Source organism: Microcaecilia unicolor, chromosome 2 (genome assembly GCF_901765095.1).
Source record: "Microcaecilia unicolor chromosome 2, aMicUni1.1, whole genome shotgun sequence".
NCBI lineage: Eukaryota > Metazoa > Chordata > Amphibia > Gymnophiona > Siphonopidae > Microcaecilia > Microcaecilia unicolor.
This window is the reverse complement of record NC_044032.1, coordinates 622,321,084-622,339,019: the sequence shown is the minus strand read 5'-3', so window position 1 is coordinate 622,339,019 and position 17,936 is coordinate 622,321,084. Positions and strand designations below refer to the sequence as shown.

The 17,936-nt window shown below is 45.6% G+C and overlaps 1 protein-coding gene across 1 annotated transcript in view; it reads right to left on the bottom strand.

Annotated features, from left to right (window-relative positions):
* Window positions 1-17,048, bottom strand: part of ZNF827 (zinc finger protein 827) — a 230,581-nt gene extending 213,533 nt beyond the window's left edge. Inside the window, exon 1 of the mRNA XM_030191673.1 lies at window positions 16,995-17,048. Coding sequence (XP_030047533.1) covers window positions 16,995-17,037 — 43 coding nt within the window. The 5' untranslated portion in view covers window positions 17,038-17,048. The remainder of the gene's footprint in view (window positions 1-16,994) is intronic.
* Between the last annotated feature and the right edge of the window lie 888 nt (window positions 17,049-17,936).

Here is a 17,936-nt window from a genome sequence, read left to right as displayed (position 1 = left end):
CCTGCCTAACTCTAGGCAGTTAGACATGTAAATGTTATTATTCTGTACCCTGCACGCCCCCGACCCACCCATGCCCCTTCCATGCCCACACTCCCCTTGAAGTTGTTTGCTCTGGAATTTGAAAGGCCAATTTATAGATAGCAACTAAAAGAGCATGCATGCGTAACTCCTAATTGGTGCCAATTAACACCAAGCATATTCAATAATTGGTTGTTAACTCCAATTAACAGCCAATTACTGAATTATGCCCACAACTGACCTTGTTCTATAACTTTCACACACAAGTTTGCACGCTAGTTGGAAACTTGAATTTGCAAGTTTATAGAATTAGAGGGTTACCCTTGGAGTCTATGTAGTGTGACTTAAGTTGCATGCGCATATCTGGTCGTATTGTGGATTTGTGTGTGCAACTTAATTAGTTAAGCCAATCAGCGTTGATAATTGCCAATTAACAAGGAATTATTGACACTAATTGACATTAATTAGAATTTATGCACACAGCTGTCTAAGCGTATTCTGTAACGTGATGGGCGTAAATTCTAAGTTGCATAGTTAAAAAGGGGGCGTGGCCACGGGCGTAGAATAGGTGGGTCATGGGCATTTCTAAAATCTATGCGCGTTGCTAATGATTACACCTGGTCCATGCCTAACGCAGGCATCAACATCTACACCAAGTTTTACTTGGCATAATTGCCCGTGACTGAATTTATTTGCGCTCACTCGGCATATTCTATAAACTGTGCAGAAATTCTGCCTAGGCGTATTTTTTTTTAATGCCGATTTTTTTTAGGCTCCATATACAGAATCTAGTCCTAAGTGGATAACTGAGGCAATGAGAGATAAAGAGACGGGCCCAAGCTTGTGAAGAATGGCAGTGGAAGAAGAATTTGAATCCTGGCTCTTCTGGTTCTTAAACCATTACTCTAACCATTAAGGGGTCAATTCCAGAAAGGTCAACTAAAGTTTGGCACCAAAATTTCATGTGCTAAACGCAAATGCCATAATGACAGTTAAGCGTGTAACTGCCGCTAAGAATACTAGCATACGTCGGCCTTTACACACCAATATTGAGGAGCGACTACTTTCACCATGCCTAAGGCAGGTGGAAATACATGCGCCTAAATGCAGCATCTAGCACGTGAGTGATAATATTCTATAAGGTGAACACTACAACATCCATGACCTGCCCGTGCCCCATGCGAATGCCCCTTGTGAAGCTACACACTAGACAATTTACACATGAACTTATAGAATAGGTCCATAACTCACCTGTGTAACTGAAAATTAGTGTCAGGTAGTGCTAGTTAAAGCTAATTATTGATAGGTTTATGTTTATTTAAACATTTGCTGTATTACCATTCTTGATAGCACCAATTAAGCACCAATCAAGGGGCAATTAAATAATTAAGCGCTCTTATTCTGTGCAAGCCATTTATAGAATTAGAAATGAACCTTCTTCCTCTCTCTGCTTCAGTTTTATTTCCATGCTTTTGCAGAGAACAGCTGACCTTATGTATGGCATTAATGACATCCTCTGTACCTTTCATAAGAATACACCATTCTTCCTTAAAAAGGTACAATTAAGGAGTGCCACCTCAGGAAATTCAGTGCAAACTGCACACAGCATGTAAAATCCTGTTCAAGCTCAGAAATTACGGCAAAATGTTCAGGCCCAGGATCTCAAACATTGAATCCTAAACAGAAAGGGGGAGAAACACTCCCAGGGGTCAACATTCATTACGAACTTAAAACAGGGTAGCTTTAATTGTTGAGAGAACAGGATGAGGTATAACAAAAGTTCCCTTTTATAGATAGATAGATAGATAGATAGATAGATAGATAGATAGATAGATAGATAGATAGATAGATAGATAGATAGATAGATAGATGGATAGATAGTATTCAAAAGAGAAAAGTAAAACGATGCCTAATCAATGAACGCTCCGTGTGACTGAGCAAAAATGGAGCCTGGCTATTCTCTTCTCTAAGCTGTAGGGAGCGTGACAATGGGAGGTCAGGGCCAAGGTCAGAAGCAGGGCAGCTAGCAGCTTTCTGCACAATGGATTGCACAGATCATTGCAAGGGCAAGGGTGCCATCTTGATCATCCCTCTTTAAGAGGGGGTTATACTGCCTAATTCCTAGGAGGTACCTAGGCATGGGGAGAGAGTGCAGGAGATACATAAAATCAACAGTGGGCAGTGAAGGGGAAAGGGGGAGGGGGAGGAGTGGGAAGGCAGTCAACATGCATCAGGGAGGCACAGAAAGAGGGGGCCGGAGGTTCCAGATAAGTCGTATTGGATCTTAATTGGCTTAGGGTTACCATATGGCTCCAGAAAAAGGAGGACAGATCAGTGGCGTACCAAGGGGGGGGGGGGGGGGGGGGGGCGGTCCGCCCCGGGTGCACGCCGCTGAGGGGGTGCCGCACGCCAGTCAGCGTCGTTGGTTTCCATGCTCCCTCTGCCCCGGAACAAGTTACTTCCTGTTCCGGGGCAGAGGGAGCATGGAAACAAACGACGCTGACCGGTGCGCGGCACCCCCCCAGCAGCGTGCACCCGGGGGGGGGGGTTCTTTCACCGGGTTGGGGGGTATCCCTTTGCCGGGGGGGGGGTTTGCGCTGCACGGGGTGGGGCACTGCACCCGGGGGAGGGTGGGGCGCATCGGCGATCCGCCCCGGGTGTCAGCGCCCCTCGGAACGCCACTGGGACAGATTGAGCCAGTCTGGGTTTTACTTCCATTGCTTTCAGTGGAAGCAAAACCCGGACTGGATCAATGTGTCCTCCTTTTTCTGGAGCCATATGGTAACCCTAAATTGGCTTGTTTTTCTTTAAAATCCCAGTGGTGTGAGGAGTCCTGTTCTTGGATTGAAGAGTTTTCTGGTAGGGTAGAGAGAAAGAAACCTTTTTAGACCAGCGCCCCTAAGCCCAAGCCTGGATGCTGCTCCTTGGAATCAACATTCATTGAGGTGATGTTCCCACTCACAGCATGGCATCGGGCTGGGAGTCCCCAGCAGAGGTCAGTGATGAGCTTCTAGCAATTGAGATCTCTTTGTTGATAGGCAACTCTTTCAAGGAAGAAGGAACGAGTCTGGAATTGGTGAGTGCAGAGATCCCAACACAGCTACTGGCCTCCTTCCAGATCACAGTTCACTACCCCTTGTCTCACATCACTCCAAAAAGAATGCACTGGCCTTCCTGGCAATTGAGGAGGGAGGTCACCTGTCTAAAAAAGGAAGCAAAGGGGCTCTCTTAGTGGTTTGAAAATATAACCCGTGGGGAGAGAGAGGTCTCGTTTTGCATCAGCCTTGTCAATCACGTTTGTCACACCTTGGACAAGACCTGGTAGCTCACAGCTCTGCAGTATTCCCGAAGAGCCCTGGCCTGGAGCCTCACATGAAGGTTTTTCATGGGGGTCTCTGCAGGGTAGTAACAGGGCTGTTTCCATGGCTTCAGTGCCTTTACCAGGGCTTAGCTCAATCCAGCCAGGAGTGGTTGATACAGCTTTCTAACTTCCTTTGCAAGTGGGGGCAGGATCTCGATTCTCCTGGAGGAACTTTGCTTGTGGGCAAGGGGCATGGTCCTAGTTAGGATCCTGTGGATCTAGCTGGCTCCCCCTTTTCATGGGGCCCCCACCACAATATTTCATATCTCTCGGCCCAAACTGGCCAAAACTCAGGGTGACTGGGGGTCACGCTGGTAAATTCTGGGGGACAAAGAAGGCATACTATGGGGCTTTCCTGAATTGGCAAGTCGTGGCAAGTGTGGATACTGTTGGCCTATCTTCTGTTTCTTTGCAGGCTCCACAGTGAGACGAATCACCTTGTTGTTTGGCATCTTTGCGGTCAAGACATTAGCAGGAGTCTTCATAGCAGAGGCACGATGATCCTGCACTAGCCCGGCCAGCCTGTATAAGAGCCACTGCATCTGCAATTATTGGTCCCCAAGATGGAGCAGTGAGTGAGAACACAGAGCCTTCTACTGCTTCCCTCCCTGTAAAAAGGGAGAATTCTACTCAATATAAGGGTAAAGGGTCCTTACACGGCAAGAAGGGTAGTCATGGGGCTAAGAAGAAGAACAGTTGGGGCAAGCAGGGCCGGGCCTAGGGTTTCTGGCGCCCCCCTGCAGCCTATTAGTCTACGCCCCTACCCTCCGATCCTTCCCGCCCTCAGCTGAGCTTCCCGATGAAGAAAGCACTGCGGGCTCCTCCAGCTTCTCCCTTCTCTTCTGTCACACAGTATGTATCCCGCCCTCGCGGAAACAGGAAATACGTCATCGCAGAAGGCAGGACACGTGTGAGGGAAGGGAAGTGAGAAGCTGGAGGAGCCCGCATTGCTTTCTTCGTCATCACTGCCGTCGCCACTCGCTGCCAGTAAGTAAAACAGTTAAACATGCGCCGGGGGGGGGGGGGGGGTGGAAACGGAGAGAGGAGGACTGTCATCGGGAAGCTCAGCTGAGGGTTGGAAGGATCAGAGGAAACCTCCGAGAGCTGCTTGGCTGCAGTGCCAGGCAGCCCCGCGTTTGGGGGGCAGGGCAGGGGGGTAGCAGCAAGGGGAAGGTTACGGTTGGGTTGGGGAGGCTTAGCCTCCCCAAGCCTCTTATACGGGGAGCCGGCGCGAGGGTAAGCATGGTGCGGCGGCGGCCTCCAGAGGTCAGCGCCCTCCTGCCATGCTTACCTCGCTTACTGGGTTGGCACGGCCCTGGGGGCAAGAGGTATAGGCATTCTCCTTCATCATCTTCCAATTCTTCTGACTCTTATACTTCTGCCTCGTCTTCCTAATCTGATTGAGTCTCCAGTAGTGCAGATGGCAAAGGGGCAAGCAGGGAGGGGGATGGGGTGCACCAGTGTTACTAGCTCTTACAGAATTTTGAGAAAAGGTGCCCAGGTCCTTCAGGAAGAATAAAATGAGGGTATGCATTGACATTTTTAAACTTATGGAAGGCAGGATTAAAAGGGGAAGGAAGAAGAAAGCTAAGGCTGAGGAAGAAACAGGAACAAAAAAATATCATGGCACATTATTAATTGGGTCAAGTCCTTCTTGCGTTTGGCCAGTGTTTGTTATGTTATTATGTTATGTTATCAGGGATTTATTTTTCTCTCCAACTCTCTAAAATAAGATTGAAGGTGAGTTACACTCAATTAAAATAAGAAACTGACAGCAAACATCAGGTGTAAGCCACATTGAGCCTGCAAATAGGTGGGAAAATGTGGGATACAAGTGCAATAAATAAATAAATAAATAAATAAAAAGTATTACAGAAGTTCAGAGCACAGAAATACTTAATACATAAATAAAAGAGCTAAAGCCCCCCCCCCCCCCCCCCCCCCCCCCCCCCGGGCAGTATGGCCTGTTCTTGGCCAATGAAGTTATGGTTTTGGTCATGTAACAATGGTTTGAGGGCTGGAGTTGGTTAACCTATAAAGAAACATCTTAGGAGTGGCCTAGTGGTTAGAGCACCAGTCTTGCAATCCAGAGGTGGCCAGTTCAAATCCTGCTGCTGTTCCTTGTGATCTTGGGTAAGTCACTTAATCCTCCATTGCCTCAAATACAAGCTTAGATTGTGAGCCCTCCTGGGACAGAGAAATATCCAATATACCTGAATGTAACTCACCTTGAGCTACTACTGAAAAAGGTGTGAGCAAAATCTAAATAAATAAAATAGAGGAAAACTTCCACGTACTTTAGTGCATCCAAGATATTAACCTCTGGCTTACACAAACGGGGCTAGTTTTGAGAAACGGCAATCAAAAAGTGGCACCCTTTATAGAATAGCTCATAGCGCCACAATCCACGCTGAGCTTTGGACGTGATCATTTACACCAACTGAAACCAGGTGTAAATCCCGGCACGCAATTTGAGTATGGATCCCCTAAATTCTATAACACTGCAGGTATTTTAATGGAACACCTCTGACTCACCCATGCCTCTCCTATCATTTTGCCCCCTTTTCAGATCTGCGCAGAAACACTTACACATTATTCTATAACAGGGCATGTAAATGTAGTTCCGCGTGGACCTGCCGTTTTTGGGCTGTTTTGCCGCCCTGCTTCTATTATAATGCTTTGCCATGCCGAAAAATCGGCGCTGAAATAGCGCCTAGTGCTAGGCACCATATATAGAACTCCCTAAATGGTGTCTAGGTCTTTGGAGGGTGCAATAGCAGTCAGTGTAAAGAATATAGCAGATGGATCAGAAGTCATGTTGCCCTTTTTGTGCCTTAGGTGGGGTTCTGGGACTCCGGCCTCGGTGGGCACCACAGATTTGCTCTGCCCCTTTCCCAGAAAGTTTAGACACGTGCTCTATTTGCAGCATGAAACACAATAACTAGGTCGTGATTACATCAGTGGGAGTAATATAGTCAGCACACTAAGAAATACCCAGCCCTAGTGCAACAGCTTTGATCCTGGTTAACTGGGTTTGATTCCCACTGCAGCTCCGTTTGACTCTGGGCAAGTCATTACCCTCCATTGCCCCAGGTACAAAATAAGTCTCTGTATATAATATGTAAACTGCTTTGAGTGTAATCACAGAAAGGTAGCATATCAAGTCCCACCCCCTTTCCTTTCCCTTTTATTGTTTATCAGCACGGATATTGAAATCATTCCTAAGGAGTATGACCTCAGTGGTGGCTCGTTTCACATGACCAACTTAGGGTCATGGCTCGTCTGGCTCCTCATGGGTTATATAATGCATTCTCAATTGCTCTCCAAATTCTTTTCACTTCCAAAATTTTCATCAATATAAATTGAATTCAAGTCTCCCTGTAATTCAACGTCTATGCATTAGGTGCATTTGTTCCACTTTTGAGGAATTAAGTATCACTCTACTCAACTGAAACGACGTTTGGCTGATAAGAATGTTATCGAGAAGGCATATTTAAGATCTAAATTTGCCCAGTGACATTTGTTATTGCAATGTAATTCTAGAAATTCAGAAGAGAATTGAATTATAGTGGTACTCCCTTACACATTAAGCAGTACCATGGTGGTGCCGTTGATTCATGAACACTGGGAAGTTCTGTCCATACATCAATGTTTTCAAGACAGAACTGTTAAAACATACAAATGAAACAGGACCGTTGCTGAGATTTTATCCTATAAAATATTGGATTATCTTCTCAACCCAACAATTTATATGGACATTTCCAATGCAGGCATTGTCAATGTTGCGAATTAACCATTGAAGCCCAGATTGGAAGATTCCGGGGACATGGTCCACCTTCTCAACAAGATCTAATACAGCTTGTGATAGCAGTTATGTCATTTATGCTGTTCACTGTCCATGTGATCTAATTTATATTGGGAGATCTTCCAGACTGGTGAAGATCAGATTGAATGAGCATAAATCACATATAATTAATGGAATAGTGACAGCTCAACATTGGGTTGAAAAGAATCATCAATGGATGGATATACACTGGCGTATCATGGATAAGATTGCATTGGAATAGGAGGGTGGCAATGCAGATGAATTGTTGAATTATAAGGAGCAACGCTGGATATTTGTGTTGGACACAGTTTTTCCCGAGGGTCTTATTTTTGAGTTGGATTGGGCATCGTTATAGTGAAACCGAGCATTTGATTGATTTATGAATACTACTTCCTGCTTTTTAAGAGCATCATTCCTCTTCCACAGGAGAGGAATGACGGTCTTAGCAATTGCGGGGCCCTGTGCAGACCAGTTTGGTGGGGCCCCATGCCCCACCTAGCCCAGCCCATTGTTGACAAGATGCATTCTAAACATTTTTTTTTATTGCAAATAAAGACAAATCAAGCAAAACTTGTACAGAGAAACTAATTCAAATATACACAATGCTATCATAGGAAACCTTTGGGTTTAAAAAGCAAAACCATGTGAATGTAAGGACTGGATAAATTAATTAACACAATTCCGCTTAATATGTAATGCTTGGTAGCAATAATGAAACAGTGATTCAATATTAACATATTAAGCAGCCTGAGCCAACAGATTTATTTTCCACTGAAAATAATTAACTTTGTATGAACTTGGCCGTTAATAGTGTGCTGAACTGCACAATGCTGGCACATTTAGACTGACTCTGGACAGTTCTGCATGAAGGAAACCCTTCCCTCATTAATCAATACCTTCTCTGTGAAACAGTAATAATAATAATAATAAAAGCACGTGCATTTTTATAATATACCACTGCATTCCACAAAGCAAAAGGAGCAAGTTCCCACATGCCTGGCCAGGTAGACAGTAATACATTCCTATCATTATCCTTGTCCCCTTTACACATGGAATTTCAATCCATAGAGATTCCAAGATGTATTTTATTTCCTGCAGAATTTTCAATCTATTTGATTCAAGGCTCTCTTTAATATACAATGCTACCCCTCCACCAATTCAATCCACCCTATCACTATGATATAATTTGTACCCTGGTATGACAGTGTCCCCCTGGTTATCCTCCTTCCACCAGGTCTCAGAGATGCTTATTATATCTAATTTTTCATTTAGTGCAATATATTCTAACTCTCCCATCTTATTTCTGAGGCTTCTGCCATTCACATATAGACATTTCAAGCTATGTTTGTTGTTTCTATTTATATCTTGCTCAGTAGTTGACAGTGTTAATTTGCAATCTTCTGCCTGATTTTATTTTTAAGGACATCTGATCTACTATGGTTTCTTTTGCAACCTTGCTATCAGGATACCCTATCTTACCTGTTTTGGTGATATCTTTTTTTTTTTTTTTTGATTTGTACCCCGCACTTTTTCCCACTCATGGCAGGCTCAATGCGGCAGGCAATGGAGGGTTAAGTGACTTGCCCAAAGTCACAAGGAGCTGCCTGGGCCGGGAATCGAACTCAGTTCCTCAGTTCCCCAGGACCAAAGTCCACCACCCTAACCACTAGGTCCGAGCCATGCATTTTTGAACGACCGTCAGCCTTCCCGCAGGTTCTAGTTTAAAAGCTGCTCTATCTCCTTTATAAATACCAATGCCAGCATTCTGGTCCAGAATAGGCTCACCCTTCCCCAGAATGTTGCCCTGCTCCTTACAAATCTAAAACCCTCCTCCCTGCACCATCGTCTCATCCATGTATTGAGATTCTGGAGCTCTGTCTATCTCTTGGCTCTGCGTATGGAATGGGTAACACTTTGTAAAATGCTATCCCAGAGGTTCTGGATTTGAGCTTTCTACCTAAGAGCCTAAATTTGGCTTCCAGAACCTCTCTCCCACATTTTCCTATGTCATTGGTAACCACATGTACCAAGACAGTGGGTTCCTCCCCAGCAGTATCAAAAATCCTATCTTGGTGATGCATGAGGTCTGCCACCTTCGCACCAGGCAAGCAAGTGACCAGGTGATCCTCATGTCCACCAGCCACCCAGCTATCTACATGTCTAATAATAAAAGCACCAACTACAACAGTCATCCTAACCCTTCCCTCCTGGGCAGTAGCTCCTGGAATCACATCCTTGAAAGAATATTGCATCACCTGCTATACTGGCCCTGGCTACAGGATTACTTCCAGCTGCACCAGGGTGATGCTCTCCTTTTAGAAGACCTCCCTCCTCCAAGGCAGCACAGGGGCTGGCAGATTGGAGGTGGGACTTCTCTACAATATCCCTGTAGGCCTCCTCTATGTATCTTTCTGTCTCCCTCAGCTCCTCAAAGTCTGCTACTCTAGCCTCAAGAGAACGGACTCGTTCTCTGAGAGTTAGGAGCTCTTTGCATCAAGCACACACATGTGACCTCTCATCAACTGGGAGATAATCATACATGTGACATTCAATGCAAAAGACTGGATAGCACCCCTTTCACTGCTGGACTACTGTCTGCATCTTAGTATTATAGAGTTGTTTAATTAAAAATTCTTATGGTACTAGGGATATCAAATGAATATAAAGAGCCTTAAGATTGGTGTAATTTCAGAAACTAATTAAATGTAATTAAAACTCTAATGAAAACTCCCCTTTTGTTGTCCTAATTAGAATAATTGACTATAAATGAAGAGTTGAGCTAGGGGTTGGGGAGGGTGGTGATAATGAGGACCGAACTAGGCCCTACTGTGCCTTGAGGACTGAACTAGGCCCTACTGTGCCTTCTAGAGACTATCTGTTAATGGTGTGGCAGAAAATTCAGGCTTTAAAACTATGGGAAAAACTGTTTGGAGACTAGCTAATAAAGTTTGATTTTTTTTTTTTTTTTTAATTTTGTGTCTATCAGTATCCTACAATTCTTCTTTTGAACCCAATCTTTAAGTTACCAAGCACAGAATAAAATAATGCCACTTACCCACAGAAATGTCCTCTTCTCTCAGAACGTCTCAGAAAGAAAGTTAAGTGGGACCGTTCCTCTCTATATAGTTTGGATTCTAAGGAGACTGTTTGAAACAAACCCTTTGAAGCTAAGCCAGTAATCAAATTGCCCTTAGTAACCTCTGCAAATATTCTACTTTCTCACACCTTAATTAGGACCTAATTCAGGTCAGTAGCAGTACTACCTCTCCAGCAGGCAAGAACAGAAAATAACTTTCTTTTAAGACAGTTTAAGCCTTGCTACTATCCTTTTTATACTCTTGGCTGTTACGTTTCTACCGCTAGAGAAAGTTTCAGTTTAAAACTATGGGAAAAAAAGGGTTGCACACTATGGAAACTAGTTAATAATGCTTGCTTCTCTCTCTTTTATTTTTATTTTTCTAAGACTGAACTAGGCCCTACTGTGCCTTCTGGAGACTATCTAAAATGGTGTGGCAGAAAATTCAAGTTTTAAAACTATGGGGAAAAGGGTATACAGACTAGCTAATAAGGGGCTCTTTTACTAAAGATTAGCTTGAGTTATCTGAAGCAAGGCTCATAGGAATAAAATGGGCCCTGCTGCAGATCACTCAAGCTAATCTTTAGTAAAAGATCCCCAAAGTTTGCTTCTTTTTTTTAATTCTGCATTTATCAATATCCTTAAATTTCTCTTTTAAACTCAAAGTTACCAAGTACAGAATAAAATAATGCCACTTACCCACAAAAATGTCCTCTTCTCTCAGAACTTCTCAGAAAGAAAGTTAAGTGGGCCCGTTCCTCTCTATATAGTTTGGATTCTAAGGAGACTGTTTCAAACAAACCCTTTAGCCACATTTGGAGGTAACAATCTTCAATCCTGAACTTGTAAGTGCCTGATTAATATGGTCAAGGATGACATGAAATTGACTATGGCCTATCATATAAGAATAGCCATATTGGGGCAGATTGATAGTCCATCTAGCCCAGGATCCTGCTTCCAACAGTGCCCAATCCAGGTCACAAGTATCTGGCAGAATCCCAAATGCAGTACAGTCTCAATCATCTGAACTTCACTAATCCGACCATCCGACATATCTGAATGACTCCCAGTTGATGTCATCGCAATTATTTCTATTAAAAATCTCTGTTTTAGAACAATTTTTGAAAATCGGGAACTTTATGCCTTTGTTTATGCGTTGTTTGAGAGGTTTATGCAGTATTTTCCATATAATCCAACTCTTCACTTATTCAACAATGGGTCAGTCCCATATACATCAGATAATCGAGACTGTACTGTAGTAGCAAGATCTCATGCCACCAATCGCAGGGCAAGCAATGGCTTCCTCCATGTCTATCCCAATAACAGACTATGGACTTTCCCTCCAGGAACCTTTTTTAAACCCAGATATGCTAACCATTGTTACCACATCCTCTGACAAGTTCCAGAGCTTAACTATTCATTGAATGAAAAATATTTCCTCCTATTTGTTTTAAAAGTATTTCCATGTAACTTCATTGAGGGTCCCCTGGTATTTGTACTTTTTGAAAGAGTAAAACATTGATTCACTTTTACCCATTCTACAGCACTGAGGATTTTCTAGACCTCAATCATATCCTTGGCTTCAGCCGTTTCTTTTCCAAACTGAAGAGCCCTAACCTCTTCGGTCTTTCCTCATATGAGAGGAGTTCCATTCCCTTTATCATTTAGGTCGCCCTTCCTTGAACCTTTTCTAATTCTGCTATATATATTTTTTGCAATATGGTAACCAGAATTGCACACGATACTCAAGGTGAGGTTGTAGCATGAAGCGATTCAGAGGCATTATAATATCTTCGTTTTATTTTCCGTCTCTTTCCTAATAATTCCTAGCATTGTTTGCTTTTTTGGCTGCTGCCGCACACTGGGCGGAAGATTTCTGCGCATTGTCTACCAGTGGTGTAGCCACAGGAGCCTTGGGGGCCTGGGTCCCCCCCAAATTGGCTTCAGCCCTCCAAGGTCTGCTAGTTTGACTGGAGGGATCCCCAAGCTCTGCCAGCAGAAGTCTTCCTCCAGCCCTGTTTGCCGCCATGCAGTGGCGTACCAAGGGGGGGGGGGGCGGTCCGCCCCAGTTGCACGCTGCTGGGGGGGGGGGTGCCACGTGCCTGTTGGCTCCGAGTCCGCTCGTTCCCTCCCTGCTGCTCCCTCTGCGCGGAACAGGTTACTTCCTGTTCCGGGGCAGAGGGAGCAGCAGGGAACGAGCGGACTCGGAGCCGACAGGCACGCGGCACCCTCGGCCAGCAGGTGAAAATGCACCCGGGGGGGTCGCGCTGCACCTGGGGGGGGGGTGTAATTTCGCTGGGGGGGGGGGGGCGCATTGGCGATCCACCTCAGGTGTCAGCCAGCCTAGGGATGCCACTGCCGCCATGCTGCCTGCCCTGCTTCCCCACGTGCATTCTCCATTTTAGTTAAACTGAGAATGACCGAGGCTTTGCACATGCTCAATTTCATTAAAAACGAGCATGCGTATCACAGAGAGAATCAGGGCAGGTGAGGTGGCAGCGAACAGCGCTGGAGGAAGGCTTGCGGGTTTGGGGACCCCCACCAACCCAGGTATATGGGGTTGCAGTGGGGGGGGCAGAGAGACACGGGGAGGCACAGCAAAATGTGCCAACCCCCCCCCCCAAAAAAAAAAACCAGGTCTGGCTACGTTTCTGTTGTCTACAATGTCAACTATATCTTTTTCTTGGGTGCAGACTCCTAAGGTGAACCCTAGCATCAGGCAACTATGAATCGGATTATTCTTTCCAATGTGCATCACTTTGCATTTGTCCATATTAAATTTCATCTGCCACCTGGATGCCAAATCTTCAAATTTCCTAAGGCCTTCCTGCAATTTTTCGCAATCTGCATGTGTTTTTAACAACTTTGAATAGTTCTGTGTCATCTGTAAATTTAATCTCCTCACTTGTCATTCTGATTTCCAGATCATTAATGAATATGTTAAATAGCACTGGTCCCAGTACAGATCCACTACTCACCCTTCTCCACTGAGAGAAATGACCATTTAACCCTGCCCTCTGTTTTCTGTCCAATAACCAATTCCTAATCCACAACAGAACATTGCCTCCTATCCCATGGCTTTTCAATTTTCTCAGGAGTCTCTCATGAGGGACTTTATCAAAAGCTTTCTGAAAACCTAGACACACTGCACCAACCGGCTCACCTTTACCCACGTTTATTCCCACCTTCAAAGAAATGAAGCAAAATTGGTGAGACAAGACTTCCCTTGGCTGAATCCATGCTGTCTCTGTCCCATTAAACCAAATTTGTCTATGTGTTCTGTAATTTTATTCTTTATAATAGTTTCCAACTGCAAAACTTTTTGGGTTGCACATTATCCTCAGCCGTGTTCTCAGTGTGATAAAAGATGGACGAGGAGGGTTAGTTAAAGTGAATAGACAAACAGGGCTGCGGATGTTGGCGAGGGGTGGACTGCACATCAAACATTTATTTATTTATTTATTGCATTTGTACCCCACATTATCCCACCTTTTTGCAGGCTCAATGTGGCTTACAGGGTGTTAATTTGGTATGATCGTTACATAGTGTTAGATACAGTCGGTAATGAATTGGAAGTAAAAGAGGAATTAATTAGAAGGTAATGGGTAAGGTCATGTCGAAGTGTTTTAGAGCGTTTGGGTGATGTACGGAGTAGTTTGATTCATCAGGATTGTTTTTGTAGGCTATGTTGAAGAGAAATGTCTTCAAAGATTTGTAGTTTAATTCATCAAGGATTATTTTTGTAGGCTTTGTTGAAGAGAAATGTCTTCAAAGTTTTGCGAAAGTTGGTTAAGTTGTCCGTGGTTTTCAGGGTCTTGGGTAGTGCGTTCCATAGCTGTGTGCTTTTCTACGCAAAGGTAGTAGCGTATGCCTGTTTGTATTTGGTTCCTTTACAGCTGGGGAAGTTCAAGTTGAGGAACTTACGGGCTGATCTTCTGGCATTTCTGGGTGGTAAGTCTATTGGGTTCAGCATGTAGATTGGGGCCTCTGCGTGAATGATTTTGTATACGGTCGTGCAGATCTTGAACTCAATTCGTTCCTTGAGCGGGAGCCAGTGTAGTTTCTCTCTTAGGTGTTTTGCACTTTCGTATTTGGGTTTTCCAAAAATAAGACGGGCTGCGGTGTTCTGGGCTGTTTATGATTGGACAGGTGTGGCTTGTGTTTGGTCTACGTGGCCGCAACAGTATGCACCTGTCCAATATTAGTTTGGCTTGTTATGAAATGATGTTTATGAAACCACAGAGTGGTCACCCAAGCTCTTTTGACTCTATCAGGAGGGATTTAAATTCAGAGCCTTAGCTTTCACTGGGAAGTGAAAATTAAGGCGGAATCGGTGGGTCATTCAACCTGGCAATTTGGCAAGAAGGTTCTTACCAGCTCCCTAAGCTTTAGCTTTGAGCAGTGGGGAGTAACTCAGTTCACACCACATTCCCTCCAAGCTGAGCTGAATTCAGTCCTCCAACTACACTGCTGCCGGGAAGTGTGTGTGTGTGGGGGGGGGGGGGGGGGGGGGGGAGCGGTGCTTTCAGTTGCAAGGGCCAGGCAGGTTCCCTGGAGTCCTGTAGAGTTTGCCTGTCCTTCACTACTGAAAATGTGGTAGTGAAACAGCACCACCCACTGGCAGGTCTGTAGATGGAGGACTCCTGCTCAGTTTAGGGAGAACAGTGGTTGACACAAGTGTCTGGGCTACCTATTTAGCTGTTATGGCGGGCAGCTCCGATGAGTTTGGGTTGAAGTTCTGTTATGAGGTATTGTAAGCCACATTGAGCCTGCAAAGAGGTGGGAAAATGTGGGATACAAATGCAATAAATAATAATAATATGCCATTGTTTCTACATTCAGCTTAGGTGTTTTATGCATGATTTCACTATTGATGTTTTGTTCTGTTTTACAATAAACAAAGCTGTGGCCGATTAATTTCCATGTAGTTCAGTGTATTTATTGGTATTAAATTGTTAACTGGCTACAGTTTTGATGTTATGTCTGGATGGGGGGGGGGGGGGGGGGGGGATAGGGCAGAGAAAGGGGAAATGGGAGCATCTCAGAAAGGGCGGTCTCTCAGTTCCCTATGTTAACATTGGCCATGTCTGGCATTCCTTAGTGTCATTCATTCTCCACTTTCCATGTCACAACACAGACACGCACGAACGGCAGATTACAGGCCGGCTTACAGAAAGGCACTGACTTCAGAAGTTTTGCTTCCATACTTATACAAACAAAATGAAAATAAAGAAAAAAAAAGTGTGTAAAATAATCTACTCATCTCTGAGCTGCACTGAAACAGCAATCTGCAAACGCAGATCTCTCTGCACTTTACTAAACCCACTTTGGACTAGACTATTTTTTCCCCCCCACTCAGATCCTCTAGTGGACAGACGGTGAAAGAGCTGCACAGGGGCAAACCTAGAAAAGCACAGCAAAAAAAACCCTGTGCCGTGGCTATGGCTTAACCAGGGGGGGGGGAGGGAAGAGAAAGCCAGAGATAATCACTGGAAATCTCTCCTCTGCACATTTGGGAAAAAAACAAACAAACCAATCCTCCAGCCGGGTCGAGGGAAAAACACCACCACCACCAAGCAGCTCCTGCCCCCGGCCTGGCCCGCCCCACGTCTTGCTATCTACATAGATATATTTGCTATCGATCGCACTTCGTCTGCAGCCGAGCGCTCCGGAAAGACAAAATAAAAGAGCCTTGTGAACTTCAGGTGACCATCATCCATGGCTTTGACACATAGGCAGCTGGGCAGGGACACGAGTGAACCTCGGCTGAACCGGGAGGGGTTAGCAAAAAACGTCCTGAGGAGGACAGGCAGGGCTGCAGGGAGCAATATCCCCCCCTGACCTCTTCCTCCACAAAATAATCAGCCCTAAACACAGGCTGCTTGGGGTGGATTTAGAGCTTTCTCCCGCATGCACTTCAGTTCCCTTATAAGCAAGGGAAGAAAATAAAGGGGGGTGGGGAGGGGGGGGGGGGGGAAAGAAGGAGAAAGAGAAAAGTTAACTGTTCTGCAAGAAAAGGAGGAGTGGGGGAAGCAGCTGGCTGCGATGCTCTGGCTCCTCAGTCCCAGACTGTGCTCCAGGGCTCAGGCACCGGAGCCTGATCCGGGTGACCCTTCACTTCCCTGCGGCCGAGAGCCCCGCTCCTCCCCTTCTGCCTTTCCCTGTCACCCTCCCCCCCCCCCAGCCCTCCTCTGCCTGCCATCTGCCCCCGCTGCCCGGTTCTGCCCCCCCCCATTCCGAGGACGACGAGCTGCAGGCGGGGGCGGGCAGGGGAAGGTGGAGGGGGGGGGGGGGGGGAGTCAGTGTTTGCTGGCTGCAACCTTTAAAAGCCCCGGAGACAGACCTCGATCGATCCGGCGGCAGTGACTTTGACCGCAACCCCCCCCCCCCCCCCCCACACACACACAACCTTCACCACCCCCCAGCAAAGAGACCATGCAAAAGGACGAAAGAAAGGTGGAAGAGAGGAAAAGGGGGGGGGGAAGGGGGGCCAAAAAAAAGGCACAAGGCTCTTCATCACCAACATGGCTGCCTAGCTCAGACCTAAAAGAGGAATAACCCAGGCTGTGTCTTTGTCAGTTTCACCTCTGTAACCCTAAACTAATGCAGACAAGACGGAGCAAACTGCAGAGGGAGAGAGAGCGACGGGGGAAAAAAAAAAAAAGCAAAACCAGAAAAGAACAGACAAATAACAGCAGCAGCCTGGCACTTACGTGAAGGCAGGCGTTTGGGTTGCTCCTGCTTCCTCCTGGGCATTTTCCCCCTGTTTTATTCACATTCTCCTTCTCGGTTAATACGAGATCAAATGGGATCGGGGAGCCGGGCAGCAGCCCCCGGTTTTGTCGTCTGGGTGCGTGAGTGTTTGTTTGTGTGTGTGTGGGTGTTTGCAATGGATCGGAGCCGCTGTCTTGGTTCCCGGTGTCAGGGAGCTTTGGTCGCTGCACCTGGCTGTGCCCCTCTCTCTCCCCTTCTAGTCTTCTTCAATGGAAATGGATCTAATAGGTGTGTGTGTGTGTTGGTGTGTTCTGGATGTCGGATATAAATAAGGAAGGCTGGCGCTGCGGTGTGTCGACGGCTGCTTTCTCTCTCTATGTCTCCAAGCCCCTAACACTAAAGGCAGGGATCAAAGGGCAGCGGTGGCAGCAGAGAGCACAGACACTCAGAGACACACACACACGCACGCACACACACACACACACACACACATGAACACAGACACGCAGGGACTGGCTGGAGAACAGAGACCGGAGTCATAGGCACGAGGCGGAGGGGGGGGGGGGGGGGAGAGAAAGTGCCACGGGCTCCTGGGGCTGCCCTTGACACGCTGCAAAATGACAGCAAGGGAGCTGTCATCCTTCAAACGATCCATCCATTTCTTGCCGAATTTAAAAAAAAAGTTCTTTCCTACACTTTGCTTTTTATGAATAGATGCCTTTCTCTTTTACTGTACTTTAGGTGAATTATGAAGAAGAAAGAGTGAAACCATATGTTTTTAAGGAACACGGGGTGTGTTTCAAGCTATAGATTAAGGAATGACCATGAGAAACTTAACTTCCGTCCAACTTATTATATTAACAATGTATTCATGTCATTAAAAAAAAAGTGCATTTTCTTTTGTTATATTGCCAGACTTTATGGCCAGAAAATATATTTAT